The sequence below is a fragment of the Rana temporaria genome, chromosome 4 (genome assembly GCF_905171775.1).
Source record: "Rana temporaria chromosome 4, aRanTem1.1, whole genome shotgun sequence".
Classification (NCBI taxonomy): domain Eukaryota; kingdom Metazoa; phylum Chordata; class Amphibia; order Anura; family Ranidae; genus Rana; species Rana temporaria.
The window spans coordinates 22212942-22237494 of NC_053492.1; the positions used below are offsets into that span (position 1 = coordinate 22212942).

At 47.6% G+C, this 24553-nt stretch overlaps 1 protein-coding gene across 4 annotated transcripts in view; it reads right to left on the reverse strand.

The window, feature by feature from the left end:
- NCOA1 (nuclear receptor coactivator 1) overlaps positions 1-24553 on the reverse strand; it is a 299593-nt gene that overhangs the window by 195636 nt on the left and 79404 nt on the right. For all 4 annotated transcript variants that reach the window (XM_040348120.1, XM_040348119.1, XM_040348117.1 and 1 more), the window contains exon 3: positions 2305-2471. In XM_040348120.1, the coding sequence (XP_040204054.1) occupies positions 2305-2471 (167 nt within the window). The remainder of the gene's footprint in view (positions 1-2304; positions 2472-24553) is intronic.

The following is a 24553-nucleotide window of genomic DNA, read 5'->3' on the forward strand; positions in this document are numbered from 1 at the left end:
CGCTGTGTAAACTGTTGGCGCTATATAAATCATGTATAATTATAATAATAATAATAATAATAATAATAATAATAATAATATTTATGTACCAAAGAAAAAAAAAAAAACACCTCTTAATACAGTTATGTACACAATGTAAATTGTAGCTTTTATTCCTTAAAATTATCACAATTTGGACATACAGTATACAATGCACTCCATCATTATTAATAATAAAGCAAATTATATAAGAAAACCGGACCAACCAAAAAGTCCATCAGCAAAAATCCATCCACTGCACTGTGGATCCATCCTGGACAGACAACCTGCTCCGCCTTCCTGTATTGTAAATCACATTGACCAGTCACTGCCACCAACAGTCACTACCATCACATGGCACCATTGCCTATGGCACGCCGACCTGTCCTACTAACCAGACATAAGAGGGCAAGGATGACCCCCTCGGCTCCAACAACCCAACCAACTCTTCTCCTGAAACCCTCTGCACTGCTGACTATAGAAGATTGCATTACCATGATGGACACTGTCCAGTCTACAAATATCCACACCAAGGATATCACCGCCCTACATTCAGCATTGTAAGACCCAGAGGACGCTACAGTGCGACGTGTGGAAGGATTCCTCTCCTTCACCAGATGCAAAAAGTTACAAAATATCACATTACATAGAAATTTACACAATATGGAGACAGCGATCCCATGGCCAGAAAGAAAACTAACCTTTCCCTAGGGATTAGAAGGGATAGGCTGCCTTCTCTGTGATGTCACCGGTCTCTAGTGAATGGATAGGCTACATTCTCAGTGATGTCACCGCTCTCTAGTGAATGGATAGGCTGCATTCTCAGTGATGTCACCGCTCTCTAATGAAGGGATAGGCTACATTCTCAGTGATGTCACCGCTCTCTAGTGAAGGGATGGGCTACATTCTCAGCGATGTCACTGGTCTCTAGTGAAGGGATAGGCTACATTCTCAGCGATGTCACTGGTCTCTAGTGAAGGGATAGGCTGCATTCTCAGTGATGTCACCAGTCTCTAGTGAATGGACAGGCTACATTCTCAGTGATGTCACCGGTCTCTAGTGAAGGGATAGGCTACATTCTCAGTGATGTCACCGGTCTCTAGTGAAGGGATAGGCTGCATTCTCAGTGATGTCACCGCTCTCTAGTGAAGGGATAGGCAGCATTCTCAGTGATGTCACCAGTCTCTAGTGAAGGGATAGGCTGCATTCTCAGTGATGTCACCGGTCTCTAGTGAAGGGATAGGCTACATTCTCAGTGATGTCACCAGTCTCTAGTGAAGGGATAGGCTGCATTCTCAGTGATGTCACCGGTCTCTAGTGAATGGATAGACTACATTCTCAGTGATGTCACCGGTCTCTAGTGAATGGATAGGCTATATTCTCAGTGATGTCACCGGTCTCTAGTGAATGGATAGGCTACATTCTTAGTGATGTCACCAGTCTCTAGTGAAGGGATAGGCTACATTCTCAGTGATGTCACCGGTCTCTAGTGAAGGGATAGGCTGCATTCTCAGTGATGTCACCGGTCTCTAGTGAAGGGATAGGCTACATTCTCAGTGATGTCACCGGTCTCTAGTGAAGGGATAGGCTGCATTCTCAGTGATGTCACCTGTCTCTAATGAATGGATAGGCTACATTCTCAGTGATGTCACCAGTCTCTAGTGAAGGGATAGGCTACATTCTCAGTGATGTCACCAGTCTCTAGTGAAGGGATAGGCTACATTCTCAGTGATGTCACCGGTCTCTAGTGAAGGGATAGGCTACATTCTCAGTGATGTCACCGGTCTCTAGTGAAGGGATGGGCTACATTCTCAGTGATGTCACCAGTCTCTAGTGAAGGGATAGGCTACATTCTCAGTGATGTCACCGGTCTCTAGTGAAGGGATAGGCTACATTCGCAGTGATGTCACCGGTCTCTAGTGAATGTATAGGCTACATTCTCAGTGATGTCACTCGTCTCTAGTGAAGGGATAGGCTACATTCTCAGTGATGTCAGTCTCTAGTGAAGGGATAGGCTACATTCTCAGTGATGTCCCGGTCTCTAGTGAATGGATAGGCTGCCTTCTCAGTGATGTCACCGGTCTCTATAGTGAAGGCATAGGCTACATTCTCAGTGATGTCACCAGTCTCTAGTGAAGGGATAGGCTGCATTCTCAGTGATGTCATCGGTCTCTAGTGAATGGATAGGCTGCATTGTTATCACTATTAGTTACAACCAAAAAACTGTCCGTCTGACATTCAAACATTCCCCCCCCCAGCCCAACTTCCATTGCATAGATCACTCACCCTGTTTCTTCTTCTTCAGCTGCTGGATCTGGTCCATCCTCTTGATTAGGATTTTGCATTTGTCCGTTTTGCCGCTAAAGCTGTCTATATCTCCGATATTTGCCGAGAGAAGCTCAGCCAGTTCCTCCAGGTATTTGTTTTCTTGCTCTCGCCGGCGCTTCTCATTGCTGCAGGGAGCGAAAAAGAAATAGGAACGCATTACATGTGTAGCTTAGTAATGGCTGCCCATCCCCCGATTTATACTTTACATTTCTAGATTAAATAAGTGCAAAGAAAATCATCGCACTACCATGTGTGCGGATACTGGGCTATGCTGGTACCAGTAGTGTTCCATTAGAGGATATTGGGCTATGCTGGTACCAGTAGTGTTCTTTTAGAGGATTTTGGGCTATGCTGCTACCGGTAGTGTTCCTTTGTAGGAAATTGGGCTATGCTGCTACCAGTAGTGTTCCTTTGTAGGATATTGGACTATGCTGCTACCAGTAGTGTTCCATTAGAGGATATTGAGCTATGCTGCTACCAGTATTGCTCCTTTGTAGGATTTTGGTCTATGCTGCTACCAGTAGTGTTCCTTTGTAGGATATTGGGCTATGCTGCTACCAGTAGTGTTCCTTTGTAGGATATTGGACTATGCTGCTACCAGTAGTGTTACTTTGTAGGATATTGGACTATGCTGCTACCAGTAGTGTTCCTTTGTAGGATATTGGGCTATGCTGCTACCAGTAGTGTTCCTTTGTAGGATATTGGGCTATGCTGCTACCAGTAGTGTTACTTTGTAGGATATTGGGCTATGCTGCTACCAGTAGTGTTCCTTTGTAGGATATTGGGCTATGCTGGTACCAGTAGTGTTCCTTTACAGGATATTGGGCTATGCTGCTACCAGTAGTGTTCCTTTGTAGGATATTGGGCTATGCTGCTACCAGTAGTGTTCCTTTGTAGGATATTGGTCTATGCTGCTACCTGTAGTGTTCCTTTGTAGGATATTGGTCTATGCTGCTACCAGTAGTGTTCCTTTGTAGGATATTGGGCTATGCTGCTACCTGTAGTGTTCCTTTGTAGGATATTGGGCTATGCTGGTACCAGTAGTGTTCTTTTAGAGGATTTTGGGCTATGCTGCTACCGGTAGTGTTCCTTTGTAGGAAATTGGGCTATGCTGCTACCAGTAGTGTTCCTTTGTAGGATATTGGACTATGCTGATACCAGTAGTGTTCCTTTGTAGGATATTTGACTATGCTGCTACCAGTAGTGTTCCATTAGAGGATATTGAGCTATGCTGCTACCAGTATTGCTCCTTTGTAGGATTTTGGTCTATGCTGCTACCAGTAGTGTTCCTTTGTAGGATATTGGGCTATGCTGCTACCAGTAGTGTTCCTTTGTAGGATATTGGGCTATGCTGCTACCAGTAGTGTTACTTTGTAGGATATTGGGCTATGCTGCTACCAGTAGTGTTCCTTTGTAGGATATTGGGCTATGCTGGTACCAGTAGTGTTCCTTTACAGGATATTGGGCTATGCTGCTACCAGTAGTGTTCCTTTGTAGGATATTGGGCTATGCTGCTACCAGTAGTGTTCCTTTGTAGGATATTGGTCTATGCTGCTACCTGTAGTGTTCCTTTGTAGGATATTGGTCTATGCTGCTACCAGTAGTGTTCCTTTGTAGGATATTGGGCTATGCTGCTACCTGTAGTGTTCCTTTGTAGGATATTGGGCTATGCTGCTACCAGTAGTGTTCCTTTGTAGGATATTGAGCTATGCTGCTCCCAGTAGTGTTCCTTTACAGGATATTGGGCTATGCTGCTACCAGTAGTGTTCCTTTGTAGGATATTGGGCTATGCTGCTACCAGTAGTGTTCCATTATAGTATACTGGGCTATGCTGCTACCAGTAGTGTTCCTTTGTAGGATATTAGACTATGCTGCTACCAGTAGTGTTCCTTTGTAGGATATTGGACTATGCTGCTACCAGTAGTGTTCCTTTGTAGGATATTGGACTATGCTGCTACCAGTAGTGTTCCTTTGTAGGATATTGGGCTATGCTGCTACCAGTAGTGTTCCTTTGTAGGATATTGGGCTATGCTGCTACCAGTAGTGTTCCTTTGTAGGATATTGGGCTATGCTGCTACCTGTAGTGTTCCTTTGTAGGATATTGGGCTATGCTGCTACCAGTAATGTTCCTTTGTAGGATATTGGGCTATGCTGCTACCTGTAGTGTTCCTTTGTAGGATATTGGGCTATGCTGCTACCAGTAGTGTTCCTTTGTAGGATATTGGTCTATGCTGTTACCAGTAGTGTTCCTTTGTAGGATATTGGGCTATGCTGCTACCAGTAGTGTTCCTTTGTAGGATATTGGGCTATGCTGCTACCAGTAGTGTTCCTTTGTAGGATATTGGACTATGCTGCTACCAGTAGTGTTCCTTTGTAGGATATTGGGCTATACTGCTCCCAGTAGTGTTCCTTTGTAGGATATTGGGCTATGCTGCTACCAGTAGTGTTCCTTTACAGGATATTGGGCTATGCTGCTACCAGTAGTGTTCCTTTGTAGGATATTGGACTATGCTGCTACCGGTAGTGTTCCTTTGTAGGATATTGGGCTATACTGCTACCAGTAGTGTTCCTTTGTAGGATATTGGGCTATACTGCTCCCAGTAGTGTTCCTTTGTAGGATATTGGACTATGCTGCTCCCAGTAGTGTTCCTTTGTATGATATTGGGCTATGCTGCTACCAGTAGTGTTCCTTTGTAGGATATTGGGCTATACTGCTCCCAGTAGTGTTCCTTTGTAGGATATTGGTCTATGCTGCTACCAGTAGTGTTCCTTTGTAGGATATTGGGCTATGCTGCTACCAGTAGTGTTCCTTTGTAGGATATTGGGCTATGCTGCTACCAGTAGTGTTCCTTTGTAGGATATTGGACTATGCTGCTCCCAGTAGTGTTCCTTTGTAGGATATTGGGCTATGCTGGTACCAGTAGTGTTCCTTTACAGGATATTGGGCTATGCTGCTACCAGTAGTGTTCCTTTGTAGGATATTGGACTATGCTGCTACCAGTAGTGTTCCTTTGTAGGATATTGGGCTATACTGCTCCCAGTAGTGTTCCTTTGTAGGATATTGGGCTATGCTGCTACCAGTAATGTTCCTTTGTAGGATATTGGACTATACTGCTCCCAGTAGTGTTCCTTTGTAGGATATTGGGCTATGCTGCTACCAGTAGTGTTCCTTTACAGGATATTGGGCTATGCTGCTACCAGTAGTGTTCCTTTGTAGGATATTGGACTATGCTGCTACCGGTAGTGTTCCTTTGTAGGATATTGGACTATGCTGCTCCCAGTAGTGTTCCTTTGTATGATATTGGGCTATGCTGCTACCAGTAGTGTTCCTTTGTAGGATATTGGGCTATGCTGCTACCAGTAGTGTTCCTTTGTAGGATATTGGTCTATGCTGCTACCAGTAGTGTTCCTTTGTAGGATATTGGTCTATGCTGCTCCCAGTAGTGTTCCTTTACAGGATATTGGACTTTTAATGACTTATTAATGAACACAAAGTTGTGTTTTAACAGACTTCTGTAGAGTCAATGGGCGGTCGGGGGAGGGGGAAGGGGCACTTCTTGGGGGGAATTAGGAGGCTTGGTATAGGGAGCCATCAGGACATAATTGTGGCGTGCAGAGGGTTGGAAAGAGCGCAGTGACTTCATACTCTATAAATCACGGTCTGCACACGGCCATGACCTCCTCCTTGTTGACCCCATGCACATTGCAGATGTTAATCATGGAATCTCCCACAACCGGTATGCCAGTGCGCGCCGCCCGCCGTGACTTTAACCCCATTGCTGCCTTAATCGCTTTTGCGTTTTTTTTTTTTTTTTTCAGCACACATTTAAAAAAAATATATATTTTTTAGGCCTGAAAAATTAGTTAAAGTGCCAGGAGACACCCTGAAGGATAAACGACGCTCAGAAATGCAGCAAAAAAAGTAAGTAACACAGGTCTTTTTCCTCCTCCCCCCAGCCTGTGACTGGGCAGTAAAATGAGAAACAGCACACAAAAAAAACTTGTATCTCCATCACTCTGCTCTCTCTTCCTATCAGCATGCTTCTTACACGGCAGCACAACCAACCCAAGACTTCTTCTGCTGCTTCTCCTTTTCCCAGCTGCACAAAAAAAAATTAATTCAGGTGCTTACATCTATCTGCATTTAAAAAAACAAAAATAAACAAAATGATGTATTTATGGCTTTTATACACGGATTTGCGTTCAATGGGCCAGATTCTCAGTCAGCCGCGTATCTTTGCCCGGGCGTAACGTATACGATTTACGTTACGCCTCTGCAACTTAGACGGGCAAGTGCTGTATTCTCAAAGCACTTGCTCCGTAAGTTGCGGCGGCGTAGCGTAAATCGGCCGGCGTAAGCCCGCCAAATTCAAATTTGGATCAGGGGGGCGTGTTTTATGTCAAACTACTGTGACCCGACGTGATTGACGTTTTTGCGGAACGGCGCTTGCGCCGTCCGTGGAATTTCCCAGTGTGCATTGCTCCAAAGTACGCCGCAAGGACGTCATCGGTTTCGACGTGAACGTAAATGACGTCCAGCCCCATTCACGGACGACTTATGCCGTGTACAGACGAGCAAACATGTACGACGGACCGTTTTCAGCGTACATGTCTGCCCGGGGATTTCTGTATGGTGGCTGTACTCACCATCATACAGAAATCGGCGCGTAAACAATACGCGGGGCGTGTACGCGCCGTCGCCGCGACGATGACGCGGCGACGTGGGCGGCCCTGCCAGTTCAATGCTTCCACGCATGCGTCAAAGTCATTCGACGCATGCGAGGGATGGCGGGCGCTCGGACATGTACGGTAGGTCTGTACAGACGACCGAACATGTCCGAGCGGGCAGGATTTCAGCGGGCATGTTTTAAAACAAGTCCAGAAATATTTGCCCGCTGGAAAAAGGCCCGGCGGGCAAATGTATGCTGGAATCCTGCACGCTCGGGCCTACACACGACCGAACATGTCTGCTGAAACTGGTCCGCGGACCAGTTTCAGCAGACATGTTCGGTCGTGTGTACGGGGCCTTACGCAAACAACGTAACTTTTTCAAATTTCGACGCGGGAACGACGGCCATACTTAACATTGGTACGCCGCACTTATGCCTCATATAGCAGGGGTAACTATACGCCGGGAAAAGCCTAACGTAAACGTTGTAACTTTACTGCGTCGGCCGCGCGTACGTTCGGGAATTCACGTATCTAGCTAATTTGCATACTCGACGCGGAATTTGACAGAAGCGCCACCTAGCGGTCAACAAAAAAATGCAGTTAATGGATATCTATGCGTAACTGATTCTAAGAATCAGGCGCATAGATACGACGGGTCGGATTAGGACTTACGACGGCGTACATGGCGCTGCGCCGTCGTAAGTCCTTTTAGAATCTGGCCCAATGTCTACACTTTTTTTTTTTAAACCAAATAATAACAAAATGATAAAAATAAAAAAAATAAAGAAAATAGTCTTGCTGCGTAGACGAAACCGCAGACGCCCTTAATGGCCCGTAATAAGCGCGGGGGAAGGTGCCGGTGAACTTCGAGGAAAAATAAAAAAAAAATGCCTGATTGCCTAATGGCTTATGAAACGGGCGAAGCTGCCTTTCGTCTCATCAGGCAGATGACAGCGAATTGGTGCGTGTAATTGTATCACAGGCAGGTAAACGGCTGAACATTACCGCCGATAGACTTCCAGGCGGCTGCCTTTCCAAGCTCCTGCTAATTGCCGGGACAGGTCGGCTGCGGCATAAAAGCCGAGACAAAAGGCAGGGCTCCTTGGGTTACGCCGAGCCCCGGTGAAATGTAGACCAGCCGCGGCTTTCTGTTAACGCCCGCTGGTGACCCACTTCTGGAACAGGGGCCTGCTTTATGTAACGACACCCCCGCTTCAAGGACTAAAACGAGTTTAATTGCGTCACACGGTTTTAGTGCGGGCGCCAGCAGTTCCCGCTCCATGGTGACGGAGAGAAAGAGAGGTCACTCTTGATAAAACACCTATACAGCGCCGCCAGGTTCAGGGCTGATCGGCTGAGAATGGGGACGGTTATAAAACGCTCATTGAAAAGGCTCCAGAGGGAGGGGAGAAAAAGATTGCGTTGCCTAATTGACCTTGAGTGGGCAGATTATAAACGGCTACTAAACAAGTTAGATTATATAAAACCAGTAGTAAAAACTGAAGTGGAAGAACATTCTCTGAGCTCCTGCAAGTCATTCCTTCAGATTGTATAAAAGTTCACCACACATTACAAAAGGCAGGCTCCTTGGGTTACGCCGAGCCCCGGTGAAATGTAGACCAGCCGCGGCACATGTACAATGATTGTACTAGGGCTTGCCAAATAATTGGATAGTTTAGGTAGGCCGTCCCTATTATATGGTTGCCATCAGTCCCTGTTTTGACAACGGGCCTGCCAAAATATTTGGAAAGTTTAGGTAGGCCGTCCTATTATATGGTTGCCCTCCGTCCCCGTTTTGAACATCGACAACAGGGTAGTCCTCATTGATCAGAAAGTTTTAGGAAGGCACTCCTATTACTGCATTTGGTTGGCATCCGTCACCATGTTCCAAGCTAACCAACATTGCCAGTGGGGTAGTCCTCATTGATTGGATAGTTTAGGGGGCAGATCCACAAAGAAAGTACGCCGGCGTATCTACTGATACGCCGGCGTACTTTCAAATTTCCCACGCTGTATCTTTGGTTTGAATCCTCAAACCAAGATAAGACGGCATCTGGGTTAGATCCGACAGGCGTATGGCTTCGTACGCCTTCGGATCTTAGATGCAATACTTCGGCGTCCGCTGGGTGGAGTTCTCGTCGTTTTCCGCATCGAGTATGCAAATTAGCTATTTCCGACGATCCACGAACGTACGCGCGGCCGTCGCATTCTCTTACGTCGTCTCTAGTCTGCTTTTTCCGGCGTATAGTTAAAGCTGCTGTTTTGCGGCGTATAGCTAGACTTGCCATGTTAAGTATGGCCGTCGTTCCCGCGTTTAATTTGAATTTTTTTGTTTTTGTTTGCGTAAGTCGTCCATGAATCGCGGGATGGACGTAATTTACGTCCAAGTCTAAACAATGACGTCCTTGCGACGTCATTTCGCGCAATGCACGGTGGGAAATTTAGGGACGGCGCATGCGCAGTTCGTTCCGCGCGGGGACGCGCTTCATTTAAATGAAACACGCCCCCTACCCGACCAACTTGAATTCTGCGCCGTTACGCCGCTTGAGATACACTACGCCGCCGTAACTTACGGCGCAAAATCTTTATGGATTCGAACCAAAGCCAGGTAAGGTACGGCGGCGTAGCGTATCTCAGATACAATGCGCCGGGGCAGATCTTTGTGGATCTGCCCCACAGTGTATATATGGGCATATCAGTTCTGTAGTGGTTACTTGGCTGCTTTCAAACTGATACATGGGTGCAGAGAAGTACACCCGCGGGTTACCAGCACTGAGCCATAGACTTCTATTACCTGCGAGTTTGGTGTGCCGAGAGTAGAGTGGGCTCTATAGAACCCATCCACCCGCTTCACTCATTGTGGCCCACGACCGATTACCAAGTTGCTTAAGTGGCCCTTGCTCTTCAAAAGGTTGGGCACCCCTGATGTAGGCCCTCCCTATTTTATGGTTGCCCTCCGTCCCCGTTTTGAACATCGACAACAGGGTAGTGCTCATTGATTAGAAAGTTTTAGGAAGGCCCTCCTATTACTGCATTTGGTTGGCATCCGTCACCATGTTCCAAGCTAACCAACATCGCCAGTGGGGTAGTCCTCATTGATTGGATAGTTTAGATCTGTCCCTGTATGCCAACTACAGTCTTTTGTATGCCGACTACAGTCTTTGGGGTAGATTCACGTAGGGACCGCGTATTTTTGTGCGGGCGTAACGTATCCTATTTACGTTACGCCTCCGCAACTTTGACAGGCAAGTGCAGTATTTACCAAGCAAAGTTGCGGCGGCGTAGCGTAAATAGGCCGAATGACTTACGCAAAGACGTTATCGACGGAAAATTCGACGCGGTCCCGACGTCCATACTTAACATTGGCTGCGCCTCATATAGCAGGGGTAACTTTACGCCAGAAAAAAGCCTTACGTAAACGGCGTATCTGTACTGCAACGGCCAGGGCGTACGTTCGTGAATAGGCGTATCTAGCTGATTTACATATTCTAGGCGTAAATCAGCGTACACGCCCCTAGCGGCCAGCGTAAATATGCAGTTACGATACGACGGCGTAGGAGACTTATGCCGGTCGTATCTTAGCAACATTTAAGCGTATCTCAGTTTGAGCATACGCTTAAAGTTGCGACGGCGCGGATTCGGACTTAGGACGGCGTATCTACAGATACGTCCGTCGTAAGTCTTTCTGAATCTGGCCCTTTGTTTTCAAGGACCTGTTCCAGGCAAACGAACATCGATGGTAGGGTAGTACGCATTGATTGAAGAGTTTAGGTAGACTCTCTTATTATTTGGTTGCCATTGGTCACCGTGTCCTAGGGACAGGCCCCGTTTTCAGGGACTTGTCCCCAGCAAATGAACATCGCCAACGGTGTAGTCCTCTTTGACTGGATAGTTTAGTTAGACCCTCCTCTTTGGTTGCTATCCGTCACCATGTTCCGGGGATAGACCTCGTTTTCAGGGACTTGTCCCTGGCTCGCCAGCGGGGTAGTTTTCATTGATTGGATAGTTTAGGTAGACCCTCCTATTATATGGTTGCCATCTATCCTCATGTCCCGAAGGACCTGTTCTGGGCTAACTAACATTGCTGGTGAAGTAGTCCTCATTGATTGGATAGTTTAGATCTGTCCCTGTGTGCCGAAGACAGCCTTAGTTTTCAAGGACCCGTTCCTGGCAAAACTAACATCACCGGTGGGCTAGTCCTCATTGATTGGATAGTTTAGGTAGACCCTCCTATTATATGGTTGCCATCTATCCTCATGTCCCGAAGGACCTGTTCTGGGCTAACTAACATTGCTGGTGAGGTAGTCCTCATTGATTGCATAGTTTAGATCTGTCCCTGTGTGCCGAAGACAGCCTTAGTTTTCAAGGACCCGTTCCTGGCAAAACTAATATCACCGGTGGGCTAGTCCTCATTGATTGGATAGTTTAGGTAGACTCTTCTATTATATGGTTGCTGTGTATTCCCATGTTCTGAGGGAGTCACAGTTTTCAGGGATCTGTCCCCAACAAATGAACATCGTAAATAAGGTAGTCTTCATTGATTTGATAGTTTAGTTAGGTCCTCCTATTATTTGGTTGCCATCCATCACCATGTCCTGGGAACAGACCCTGTTTTCAGGGACTTATACCCAGCAAACGAGCATGGTGGGGTAATTTTCATTGATTGGATAGTTTAGACAGACTCTCCTATTATATGGTTGCCATATATCCTTGTGTGCCGAGGATAGTCCCTGTTTATATGGACCTGTTCCTGGCTAACGAACATTGAAGGTGGGATAGTCCTCATTGATTGGATAGTTTAGATCAGTCCCTGTTTGCCGAAGACACTCTTGGTCTTTGAGGTAGTTTTTGGCGTAGAATATGCAAATGACCTAGATACGCCGATTCACGAACTTACGTGCGCCCAGCGGTATTTTTTTACGTTGTTTGCGTAAGGCTTTTTCGGCGTAACGTTGCTCCTGCTTCTATGAGGTGCACGCAATGTTAAGTATGGACGTCGTTCCCGCTTCGATTTTTGATTTTTTTTTTTTACGTCGTTTGCATAAGTCGTTCGCGAATAGGGCTGGTTGTAATTTACGTTCACGTCGAAATTAATACGTCGTTGCGGCGTACTTGGGAGCAATGCACACTGGGATATGTACACGGACGGCCCATGCGCCGTTCGTAAAATACGTCAATCACGTCAGGTCATCATACATTAACATAAAACACGCCCCCCCTTCCACATTTGAATTAGGCGGGCTTACGCCGGCCCATTTAGGCTACGCCACCGCAACTTACGGAGCAAGTGCTTTGGGAATAATGCACTTGCCCGTTTAAGTTGCGGAGGCGTAGCGTAAATAACATACTCTACGCCCGCACAAAGATACGCTGCCCTTACTGAATCTAGCCCAAAGTACACCAAGATTCAAGAAAGAATACACATAAAGGGCCAGATTCTCGTAGTTCTGCGGCGGCGTAACGTATCCGATTTACGTTAAGCCGCCGCAACTTAGACGGGCAAGTGCTGTATTCTCAAAGCACTTGCTCCGTAAGTTGCGGCAGCGTAGCGTAAATCGGCCGGCGTAAGCCCGCCTAATTCAAATGTGGATCAGGGGGGCGTGTTTTATGTAAATGTACTGTGACCCGACGTGATTGACGTTTTTCACGAACGGCGCATGCGCCATCCGTGGAAATCTCCCAGTGTGCACTGCCCCTAATATGCCGCAAGGACTTATTGGTTTTGACGTGGACGTAAATTACGTCCAGCCCCATTTACGGACGAGTTGCGCAAACAACGCAAAATTTTCAAATTTAGACGCGGGAACGACGGTCATACTTAACATTGTTACGCCGCACTTATGCCACCATATAGCAGGGGCAACTATACGCCGGGAAAAGCCTAACGTAAACGGCGTAACTTTACTGCGTCGGCCGGGCATACGTTCGGGAATTCGCGTATCTACCTAATTTGCATACTCAACGCGGAATTCAACGGAAGCGCCACCTATCGGCCAGCGTAAGTATGCAGTTACGATCCGACGGTGTAACACAGTTACGCCAGTCGGATCTACGGGAAATCTATGCGTAACCGATTCTAAGAATCAGGTGCATAGATACGACCACGCAACACAGAGATACGACGGCGTATCTGGAGATACGCCATCGTATCTCTTCTGAGAATCTGGGCCAAAGAATGGATTTAGATGATATTTGCTGATCCTGGAGTTCATCTTTGAAGGCTTCAACAAAACTGTTTGAAAAAAAAAAAAAAAGAGCACGCTGTAAAAGAACAGTACTATTATTTACCATTGGTGAATGGAATCTTTGTTCTCTTACAGATTTACAAGATCCGGTTGAATCTTCAACATCCAACATTTCCGGGTGTATCAAATGCCTGTGGCCTGCTGCCTGCGTGCTGCGGTTCCAGCCCCGATCCTGCAAGTGTTGAATGCTGAAGATTCTATGGGAATTTCTAGGTTTTTTAGGCGAGCAGAGACGCAGGTCGCCATTGGTGGGACTGGTGAGACCCAAGCACAAAAAGAATACTGGGTGTATCCATGATCCTTCTATCAAAAAAAGGACAGGCCTCTATCCCTGGCCTGCTGAGCTATAATGCTTCTGGCAGATGCAAGGCACTCCTGACCCACCTAGCCAGGACCAAACAGGTCCCTCTCCATTGGTATCAAAAGCATACCTCCCAACTTCAGAATGAGGGACAAATGGGCATACCCCCCAGACGAAGTTGTTGAGCGGGGGGGTTCCGCGGATCAAAGTTGTTGAGCGGGGGGGGTTCCGCATATCGGAGTTGTTGAGCGGGGGGGGGGGTTTCGCCAATCGCGGGATTTAACGTGAATCGTGGGACCGCGGGATTTACCGTGAATCGCGGTAACCGCGCGGGTGGGGGGGGGTGACGGGAAATTGCCAGTGCTAGCGGGACCGCGAGATTTACCGCAAATCGTGGGACTTTGCCGCGAAATCCGGGACAGTTGGGAGGTATGTCAAAAGAAGCCTCCTCCTGGAGTGATGGATTGGTCTTACCCAACGGGAAAGGCATGTAAGGGAAGATAAGGAGCTCGTCACTCTGCTGCCCCTCCGCCATCCTCGGTGAGGGAACCAGGAAGTGAAGCGCTCCGGCTTCACTGCCCGTTTCCCTACGGCGCATGTGCGAGTCGTGCTACGCCTGCCGATTGGCTCCCGCTGTGTACTGGGAGCCGAGTGTTCCCAGAACACAACGGGGGGGACGGGAGGTGACGCCATGCCCGCAGTCTGCCCGAGACTGTGTGGCCGGAAGTGGGTGCAAATACCTGTCTTTAGACAGGTATCTGCACCCCCCTCCACCCTGAAAGGTGTCAAATGTGACACCGGAGGGGGGGAGGGTTCCGATCAGCGGAAGTTCCGCTTTAGGGTGGAGCTCTGCTTTAAGTGCAGCATGGTGCAGTAGGCAGTAAACATCCACCGTTCTGGGTTGCAAGAACGTTGTACTAAAACGGAAAGTCAACAGTACAAGCAGGCCCAGCAGAAAGCTCATCAGTTCCGGGGCTACTTACAATCAAGTAGCAAATTGACAGCAGTGATAGACTCAGGGATGCCGACAGTGTCTGCCATGTGGAGCAAAGTGTGGCCTGGCTGGTCCAAACCAATTGGGAAGCTTCCTGAAGAGGTAGTGTAGTCCCTGCTCTCTCCCTACGCCACCGGAACCTTTCTAAATCGCTATCATTGTCCCTGACAGACAGGGGCCCTGTCCCTTACCTGTCCAATTGCATAAAGAGCCAAACTCAGGGATCATAGCCTCAAATAGACTCTGCGTGACCCAAGATGGCCACCAGGGTTACATGGGGCATGTGCATCCAACCAGATCATGCCCGAGTAACCGAGGGAATCAAAGAAACTGAGCTTCTCTTAACTTCCTCTCCTATCTGCACAAAGCATGCTCTTAGATGGGCTTTTTTAAAAGTTAAAAATGGCTGATGTGACCTCCTTTAAGTGGGACAGGGCCAAGTGTCATGGCAGATGAGTGCAAGCTCTAGTGCTATTACATATTTGCCCTATATTATCAGGTCATGGAGGACTACCTCCATAAGGCTGGCCTAAGTACAGCTTTTATAGCCTGTGACCAATTTGCACAATGAATAATTTAAGGCGATATTCCTTTAAATTGGGACTTTGCGAAACAAAAAAAAAATAAAGAAAAGTCTCTCCAGCAAACCAATTTATTTTCTACCCAGGAGTCAGAGAGACACTGAAATGATTATGGAAAAAAAGGCAATAATGAGTTAGCTAGGGGCATGGCGGGAATTCACTTAGCAAGCCGGCCAGTTGTCACGGCAACACTGAAGCTGTACCAGAAAAAGAGATCAATTTCTCCTTATAGACCGTCCACGCCGGCAAGCTTAGCCGCATGCTGCCACAGATGCGTACCTCAGGCTGTGCTGTAATTAGCACATTGATAATGAAATTGATGAGGATTGTTATATTATTTCTGACAGGCAGCAGAGCTCAGCGATTGGCGGAGGCTATAAAAAAAGGCGAGAGTTCAAATAGAACATTAATATACACACGCTGCTTGAATACAATAAAGAAAGCCATTTTATGTTTTTTTTTGTTTTGTTTTTACGGAATTCAGACTAACCAAAATTGGAAAGTGAAAACATAATACTGAGGCCCTGTACACACGAGCAGACCTGTCCGATGAAAACGGTCCGCGGACCGCTTTCATCAGACATGTCTGCTGGGAGCTTTTGGTCTGATGTGTGTACACACCATCAGACCAAATCCCCCGCGGACAGAGAACGCGGTGACGTAGAAGACACCGACGTTCTCTAACACGGGAGTTCAATGCTTCCACGCATGCGTCGAATCAATTTGACGCATGCGCGGGATTTCGGTCCGCTGGTTAGACGTACTAACCAGCGGACATGTCCGACGGACAGGTTTCCAGCGGACAAGTTTCTTAGCATGCTAAGAAACTTTTGTCCTCTGGAAAACTGTCCGCTAGGCCGGAAAACTGTCCGCTAGGCCCTACACACGGTCGGACATGTCCGTGGAAACTGGTCCGCGGACCAGTTTCAGCGGACATGTTCGGTCGTGTGTACAAGGCCTAAGGATCCCAATTCTCTACCATCAGAGCAGCCCAGGCCCCACCAAGACGTGCATGACCACAGATGACTCCAGTCCTCAAGGCGGCATTATGGAAGGATGGGGGGGGGGGGCACTGTGGAGGCTGGAAGCTCTCAGGGGGCTGTGAGACACTATGAGAGGTTGTGAGGCACTGTGGGAGGTTGGGGGCACTCTGGTGGTTTGGGGCTCCCAGGGGCCTGGAGGCACCATGGAAGGCTGGGTGGCACTGTGGAAGCTGGAAGCTCTCAGGGGGCTGTGAGACACTATGAGAGGTTGTGAGGCACTATGGGAGGTTCGGGGCACTCTGGTGGTTTGGGGCTCCCAGGGGCCTGAAGGCACCATGGAAGGCTGGGTGGCACTGTGGAAGCTGGAAGCTCTCAGGGGGCTGTGAAACAATATGAGAGGTTGTGAGGCACCCTGGGAGGTTGGGGGCACTCTGGTGGTTGAGGGCTCCCAGGAGGCACCATGGAAGGCTGGTTGGCACTGTAGGGGGTTGGGGGCACTCTGGTGGTTGAGCGCTCCCAGGGGCCTGGAGGCACAATGGAAGGCTGGGTGGCACTGTGGGGGGTTGGGGGTACTCTGGTAGTTGAGCGTTCCCAGGGGCCTGGAGGCACCATGGAAGGCTGGGTGGCACTGTGGGGGGTTGGGGGCACTCTGGTGGTTGAGCGCTCCCAGGGGCCTGGAGGCACCATGGAAGGCTGGGTGGCACTGTGGGGGGTTAATAGGCACTGTAGAGGCTGAGAGGGTCACAGGGGGCAAAATGGGAGCTGTGAAGTACCGTGGAGAGTTTAAGGGATCTGCAGCTGGCAGTGGTTAGGAATCACTTATGTAGATGGCCAATCAATATATTGTTGCCTATTCTTTATGGCTATATGCATTAACACACTCACTTTATTCCCTACTTTATCTAAAAAATAATAATAATACATTGTTGGCTTTAGATAAACTCTAGATCAGTGTTTCTCAACTCCAGTCCTTAAGGCGCCCCAACAGGTCATGTTTTCGGGCTTTCCATTATTTTACACAGGTGATTTGATTGGTTTCTCTGCCTTAGTAATTACCACAGCCGTTTCATATGAGGGAAATCTAGAAAACCTGACCTGTTAGGTCGCCTTGAGGACCAGAGTTGAGAAACACTGCTCTAGACAAGAGGAGCTTCCAGCATAAAGCTGGTGGGTCCGTTTTTAGACATCCAGCTTCTGATGAACTAATATAGGTCGCAAATAAACAGTTAAATAGTTTATAAAGGCTATTTTGATCACTCGTGAAATGAAACAGGTTCTATGGCCTAGAATCCACAAAAAAAACGCCCGGATAGTGTGGAAAATTCTGATATGGCAAAGGTCAGACAAGGCGTCCTTTGTATAGACCAGCTATTCTTGACCAGGTTCCAGAGGAAACCTAGAGTTTCTTCAGAGGTTGCTAGGGGTTCCTTGAGCTGTGGTTGACTGACCTCCCATGTGATGGTGCCTGCATAGTTCCAGGTCCAATACCACTTGGTAGAGCCAGAGGCAGAACTGTATAGGTGGCATTCTGACCACCACTGTAAAAGTAGCATACTTCCCATTGACCACCAATGTAAGGCACATTCCTTCCATGGACCACCAAAGTAAGGGGCATTTTCCCAATGACCACTAATGGACAGATCCAGTACTGTGGAAGAAGCGAGGAGACTGGAAACAGGAGTGTGACCAAAAAGGGATGTGTCCTAGGGAGGGAAGGGCACATAAAAGGCAAGTCTTCAGGGCAGGGCAAGACACAGGAAAAGAAAGGGGGGGGGGGGCTCAGGAAATGGAATGTTCTGGAGAGGGTGGGCACAGGAAAGGGGGGTGTCCTGGAAAGGGTGGAGGACACAAGTAAGGGAGAGGGTTGGGTTCTGGAGAGGGTTGAGTACAGAAAAGGGGAGTGTCCTAGAAGGTGAGAGGGTGGACGCAGGAAAGGGGAGTGTCCTGGAAAGGGTGGAGGAGTGTCCTAGAAGGGGGGACCAGGAAAGGGAGTGTCCTGGAGAGGGTGGACACAGGAAAGGGGAGTGTCCTGAAAGGGTGGAGGACACAAGTAAGGGAGAGGGTTGAGTTCTGGAGAGGGTTAAGTACAGAAAAGGAGAGTGTCCAAGAAGGGGGGACCAGGAAAGGGAGTGTCCTGGAGAGGGTGGACACAGGAAAGGGAAGTGTCCTGAAAGGGTGGAGGACACAAGTAAGGGAGAGGGTTGAGTACAGAAAAAAGGGTCCTAGAAGGGAAAGACACAGGGAAAGGTATTGTTCTGGGGAGGGGAGGACAAAGGAAAGTAGAGTGTTCAGGAGAGTGGAGGACAATAAAGGGGAGTGTCCTAGAGAGGGGAGGACAAAGGAAAGTGGAGTGTTCAGGAGAGTGGAGGACAATAAAGGGGAGTGTCCTAGAGAGGGGAGGACAAAGGAAAGTGGAGTGTTCAGGAGAGTGGAGGACAATAAAGGGGAGTGTCCTAGAGAGGGGAGGACAAAGGAAAGTGGATTGTTCTGGAGAGGGGAGGACACAATAAAGGGGAGTGTCCTAGAGAAGGGAGGACAAAGGAAAGTGGATTGTTCTGGAGAGGGGAGGACACAAGTAAGAGGATGTCCTAGAGAGGAAAGTACACAAAAAAGGGTCTGTTCTAGAAATAGGAGGACATAACAAAGTTGAGTGTTCTGGAGAGGGGAGGACACCGGAGAGGTGAGTATTCTGAAGATGCACGAGACACCTGAAAGGAGAGTCTTCTGGAGAGGGGAGGACACCAGAAAGGTGAGTATTCAGGGAAGGGAAGGACAGCACAAAGGTAAGTTTTCTTGAGAGCGGAGGACACCAAAAAGGTGAGTGTTCTGGAGAGGAGAGGACACAGAAAAGGTGAGTGTTCTGGAGAGGGGAGGGCACAGGAAAGGTGAGTGTTCTGGAGAGGGGAGGACACAGAAAATAGGAGTGTTCTAGAGAGGGGAGGACATGGAAAAGGTGGATGTTCTGGAGAGTGGAGGACACCAAAAAGGTGAGTGTTCTTGAGAGCAGAGGACACCAAAAAGGTGAGTGTTCTGGAGAGCAGAGGACACCAAAAAGGTGAGTGTTCTGGAGAGTGGAGGGCACGGGAAAGGTGAATGTTCTGGAGAGGGGAAGGCACGGGAAAGGTGAGTGTTCTGGAGAGGGGAGGGCACAGGAAAGGTGAGTGTTCTAGAGAGGGGTGGGCATGGGAAAGATGAGTGTTCTGGAGAGTGGAGGACACCAAAAAGGTGAGTGTTCTGGAGAGCGGAGGACACCAAAAAGGTGAGTGTTCTGGAGAGCGGAGGACACCAAAAAGGTGAGTGTTCTGGAGAGCGGAGGACACCAAAAAGGTGAGTGTTCTGGAGAGCGGAGGGCATGGGAAAGGTGAATGTTCTGGAGAGGGGAGAGCACAGGAAAGGTGAGTGTTCTGGAGAGGGGAGGGCACAGGAAAGGTAAATGTTCTGGAGAGGGGAGAGCACAGGAAAGGTGAGTGTTCTGGAGAGGGGAGGGCACAGCAAAGGTAAGTGTTCTGGAGAGGGGAGGGCATGGGAAAGGTGAATGTTCTGGAGAGGGGAGGGCATAGGAAAGGCGAGTGTTCTGGAGAGGGGAGGGCATGGGAAAGGCGAGTGTTCTGGAGAGGGGAGGGCACGTGAAAGGTGAGTGTTCTGGAGAGGGGAGGGCACAGGAAAGGTGAGTGTTCTAGAGAGGGGAAGGCACAGGAAAGGTGAGTGTTCTGGAGAGGGGAGGGCACGGGAAAAGTGAGTGTTCTAGAGAGGGGAGGGCACAGGAAAGGGGAGTGTTCTGGAGAGGGGAGGGCATGGGAAAGGCGAGTGTTCTGGAGAGGGGAGGGCACAGGAAAGGTGAGTGTTCTGAAGAGGGGAGGGCACGGGAAAGGTGAGTGTTCTGGAGAGGGGAGGGCACAGGAAAGGTGAGTGTTCTGGAGAGGGAAGGGCATGGGAAAGGTGGGTGTTCTGGAGAGGGGAGGCACGGGAAAGGTGAGTGTTCTAGAGAGGGGGGGGCACAGAAAAGGTGAGTGTTCTGGAGAGGGGAGGGCATGGGAAAGGTGGGTGTTCTGGAGAGGGGAGGGCACAGGAAAGGTGAGTGTTCTGGAGAGGGGAGGGCACAGGAAAGGTGAGTGTTCTGGAGAGGGGAGGGCATGGGAAAGGTGAGTGTTCTGGAGAGGGGAGGGCACAGGTAGGCATGTGCAAAAGGGAAAAATTTGTTTCGTTTGAATTCGTTATTTAATTTATTTCGTTAAGTTCGATTCGTTACATGTGTTAAGTTCGTTTTCGGAATTCGTTCGTTTTCGACCGGATTTTTCGAAATTCGGTCGAAAACGAACAAATTTCGAAAATATTTCGACCGGATTCGTTAATATTTCAATCGGATTCGAAAACAAATTCTATTCGAATCGAATTCGAAAACAATTCGATTCGAAAACAAATTCGAATGAATTTGAATCAAAATCTAAAAAATATAAATCAATTTCTAAAAAAGAATACAATAAAATAGGATATATAAAAATAATAATACAATAGAATGAAAATCAAAGAATAGTAAAGAACAGAATGGAATTTAATAGAATGTAATCAAATACAATAGAATATGATCTGGCTTCTTCTATCTATCTTCTATTTTCTGAAATTCGAAATTCATATAGAATGAACTCAAATTCGAATAGAAAAATATTAGAATAGAGCAGAAAAAAATATATTTATATATTTATATATATTTTATTATTCTACTCTTCTAATATTTTTCTATTCGAATTTGAGTTCATTCTATATGAATTTCGAATTTCTGAAAATGGAAGATAGATAGATATAATGGGCCAGATTCACAAAGAGATACGACGATGTATCTACAGATACGCCATCGTATCTCTGACTTACACTGGTCCTATCTATGCGTCTGATTCATAGAATCAGTTACGCATAGATAGGGTTAGATCCGACAGTGTTACACTGTCGGATCTTTTTTTCAATTTAAAAATGGTGCTGGGGGCGTTCCCGCTGATTTACGGTAAAAAATATGTAAATCAGCGAGATACGCAAATTCACGAACGTACGCGGACCCGTCGCAGTGTTCTTACGTCGTTTCCGTAGCGGTTTTCCGTCGTATACTTACCCTTTCTTTTATCAGGCGCAGCCAATGTTAACTATAGCCGACGTTCCCGCGTCGAATTTAAATTTTTTAACGTTGTTTGCGTAAGTCGTTCTCGAATACGGACGGACGTCGTTTACGTAAGCGTCGCAACCACTGACGTCCTAGCGACGTCAGTGGGAGCAATGCACGCCGGGAAATTTCGCGGACGGCGCCTGCGCATTTAAATCGGCGCGGGAACGCGCCTGATTTAAATATGACACTCCCCTAGCCGCGGAATTTGAATTCCGCGGTGGGATTTATGATCCGCCGTCGCAAGTTTGGAGGTAAGTGGTTTGTGAATTAGCCACTTGCCTCCTAAACTTGCGGGAGCGGATCTTAATTCACGTAGATCGAGCGGATCTATAGATCCGCTGAGCTACGTGAATCTGGCCCCTTATATATATATATATATATATATATATATATATATATATATATATAAAAATATATATATATATATATATATATATATATATATATATATATATATATATATATATATATATATATATATATATATATATATATATATATATATAAAAATAGAATTAGAAAAAGCATGTAAAAAAAATTCTAAGAAATAAGTAAAGACAAATTAAGGGCTCATTCACATGTTGGGGGGGGCTGCCATGTAGGCTGTAAAGGGCCCCTGTGATTTCTAACAGCAGCCCTAATCATTTATATTCCTAAAGCTATCCCTACACTATACAATCTGATTGTACAATCTCCTCTAGATCCACCATGAACCATTGTAGCCCCCCCCCCCCCTCCATTGTTCTTACCTCTCCCTGGCCCAGATTCAAGAAGCACTTGCGCCCGCGCAACCATAGGTTGCGCGGCGCAAGGGCTTACTTGCTCCGGTGTAACGAGTGCTCCTGATTCAGGAACCTCGTTACACCGACTGCAGCCTAGGATATGACAGACATAAGCCTCCTTATGCCTTCATATCTCAGGCTGCATTCTTGCGTTGGCCGCTAGGGGGCGCGGCCATTGTGATCGGCGTATAGTATGCAAATTGCATACTACCACCGATTCACAAAAGTTGCGCGGGCCCTGCGCACGCAAGGTACGGAGTTTCCGTACGGCGACTTTAGCGCAAGGTTGCTCCTGCTATAGCAGGCGCAACCAATGCTTAAGTATAGCTGCGCTTCCCGCTCGTGAAATTTAAATTTCACGTCAGTTACGTAAGTGATTCGTGAATGGCGCTGGACGCCATTCACGTTCACTTAGAAGCAAATGACGTCCTTGCGACGTCATTTGCCGCAATGCACGTCGGGAAAGTTTCCCGACGGAGCATGCGCTGTTCGCTCGGCGCGGGAGCGTGCCTAATTTAAATGATTCCCGCCCCCGGCGGGATCATTTACATTAGGCAGCCTTACGCCCGGCTGTTTAGCATATCGCCCGCGCAATTTACGGAGCTACTGCTCCGTGAATCGCGGGCATATCAAAATATTTGCGTGGGCGCAGAGCAAAACTCGTTGCCCTGTGCCCACGCAAATATTGCACGGATCTACCTGAATCTGGGCCCCTGTGTTTGGGCAACCAAGACATACAACACGTATTACACCAAGAATTGGATCGCATACAAGATGACAGATTATAAATAAAGCGACTTGTACCCCTGGGCTACATTACATGACATTGATCCCAGCCCTCCGCTCAGCCTCTAAGTGCTGTTTAAATATTGTAATCGACTTGAGCAATTTTCACATTCAGAGTAGAACAAATGGCCGTCGCGCATCCCTAAATCACAGCTAAAAGAACGCTAAAAACGCATTCTCGTTGTTTTCTTACAGAGTGGCCCGCTTTGGTTAAAAATTGCTGTAACGATTTAATCATTTTACAAGCCATTGAGACATTTAATATTAGAACGTTATCTAAAAATCGCACATTACCAACATCTAGGCACTACAGCATCTAAAATCACTTTTTTTCCTGCAATCGGCAGAAAGTCGCAATTTTCTGCCGGTGTTTAAATGACACTTCTCTTTACTGAACCTTAAAAAAAAAAAAACAGTCATCAGCCATAATTTCCAAGAATTTTCCCTCCGACCGACGTAACTTTCCTACGCCGGCGTATCGTGGGCGCATATTTACGCTGGCCGCCTCATTGCAAATATGCAAATGAGGGAGATACCTTGATTCACAAACGTAGTAGCGCCCGGCGCATAATATACGCGGTTTGCGTAAGGCTTATGTCCGCCGTAAAGTTATTCCACATCTATGAGGCGCAACTCAAGCAAAGGTATGGACCAGGGAACAGCCGTCGTATTTTACGTCGTTTACGTAGTAGTACGTGAATAGGGCTGGGCGTAGGTTACGTTCACGTTGTAGGCAGTGATCCGTCGTATCTTAGGGAGTAGTTCCGACGTGATTCTGCGCATGCGCACTGGGTTGCGTCCACGGGACGGCGCATGCGCCGTACGTTATTCGTATCTTTATGACGCTCAGTCCATCATTTACATGGGGTCACGCCTCATTTGCATGGCTCACGCCCACTTCCACCTACGCTGGCTTACGCCGAGGAAACCCAGCGTAGATTTGGGGGCGAGTGCTTTGTGAATCCAGTGCTTGCATCTGTGCGCTGCGCCGGCGTAGTGTATATTAGATACGCTACGCCCGCATAAAGATGCGCCGATGTATGTGAATCTGGGCCATAGTGTACATATGCATACGCAACACCTATGCCAGGGCCCTCAGCATCATGGGCCCCTGGGCAAAGTAACACACTGGGGCCTCTACCAGCCTTCACCAATTTTCACACCTACTCTAAAGATTTAAAGTAAAAATAGTTGATAGAATAAAAAACATACATTATATTTTTTAATACTTTCAATAAAAATCGATTTTAAACAAGAAAATTAAGAAGAAAATGCCATAAGTCAAATACTAATCAACAAAAAAAAGGGCACAGTACAAGGGGGAGGCAGAAGGGCACAGTGCAGGGTGGGTCAGGAGGGCACAATACTGGGCTCAGGAGGACACAGTACAGGGTGGGTCAAAAGAACACAATACTGGGTTCAGAAGGACACAGTACAGGGTGGGTCAGGAGGGCACAATACTGGGTTCAGGAGGACACAGTGCAAGGTGGGTCAGGACTGGAGGGCACAATACTGGGTTCAGGAGGACACAGTACAGGGTGGGTCAGGAGGGCACAATACTGGGATCAGGAGGACACAGTACAGGGTGGGTCAGGAAGGCACAATACTGGGATCAGGAGGGCACAGTACAGGGTGGGTCAGAACGGCACAGTACAGGTTGGGTCAGGAGGGCACAATATTGGGATCAGGAGGGCACAGTACAGGGTGGG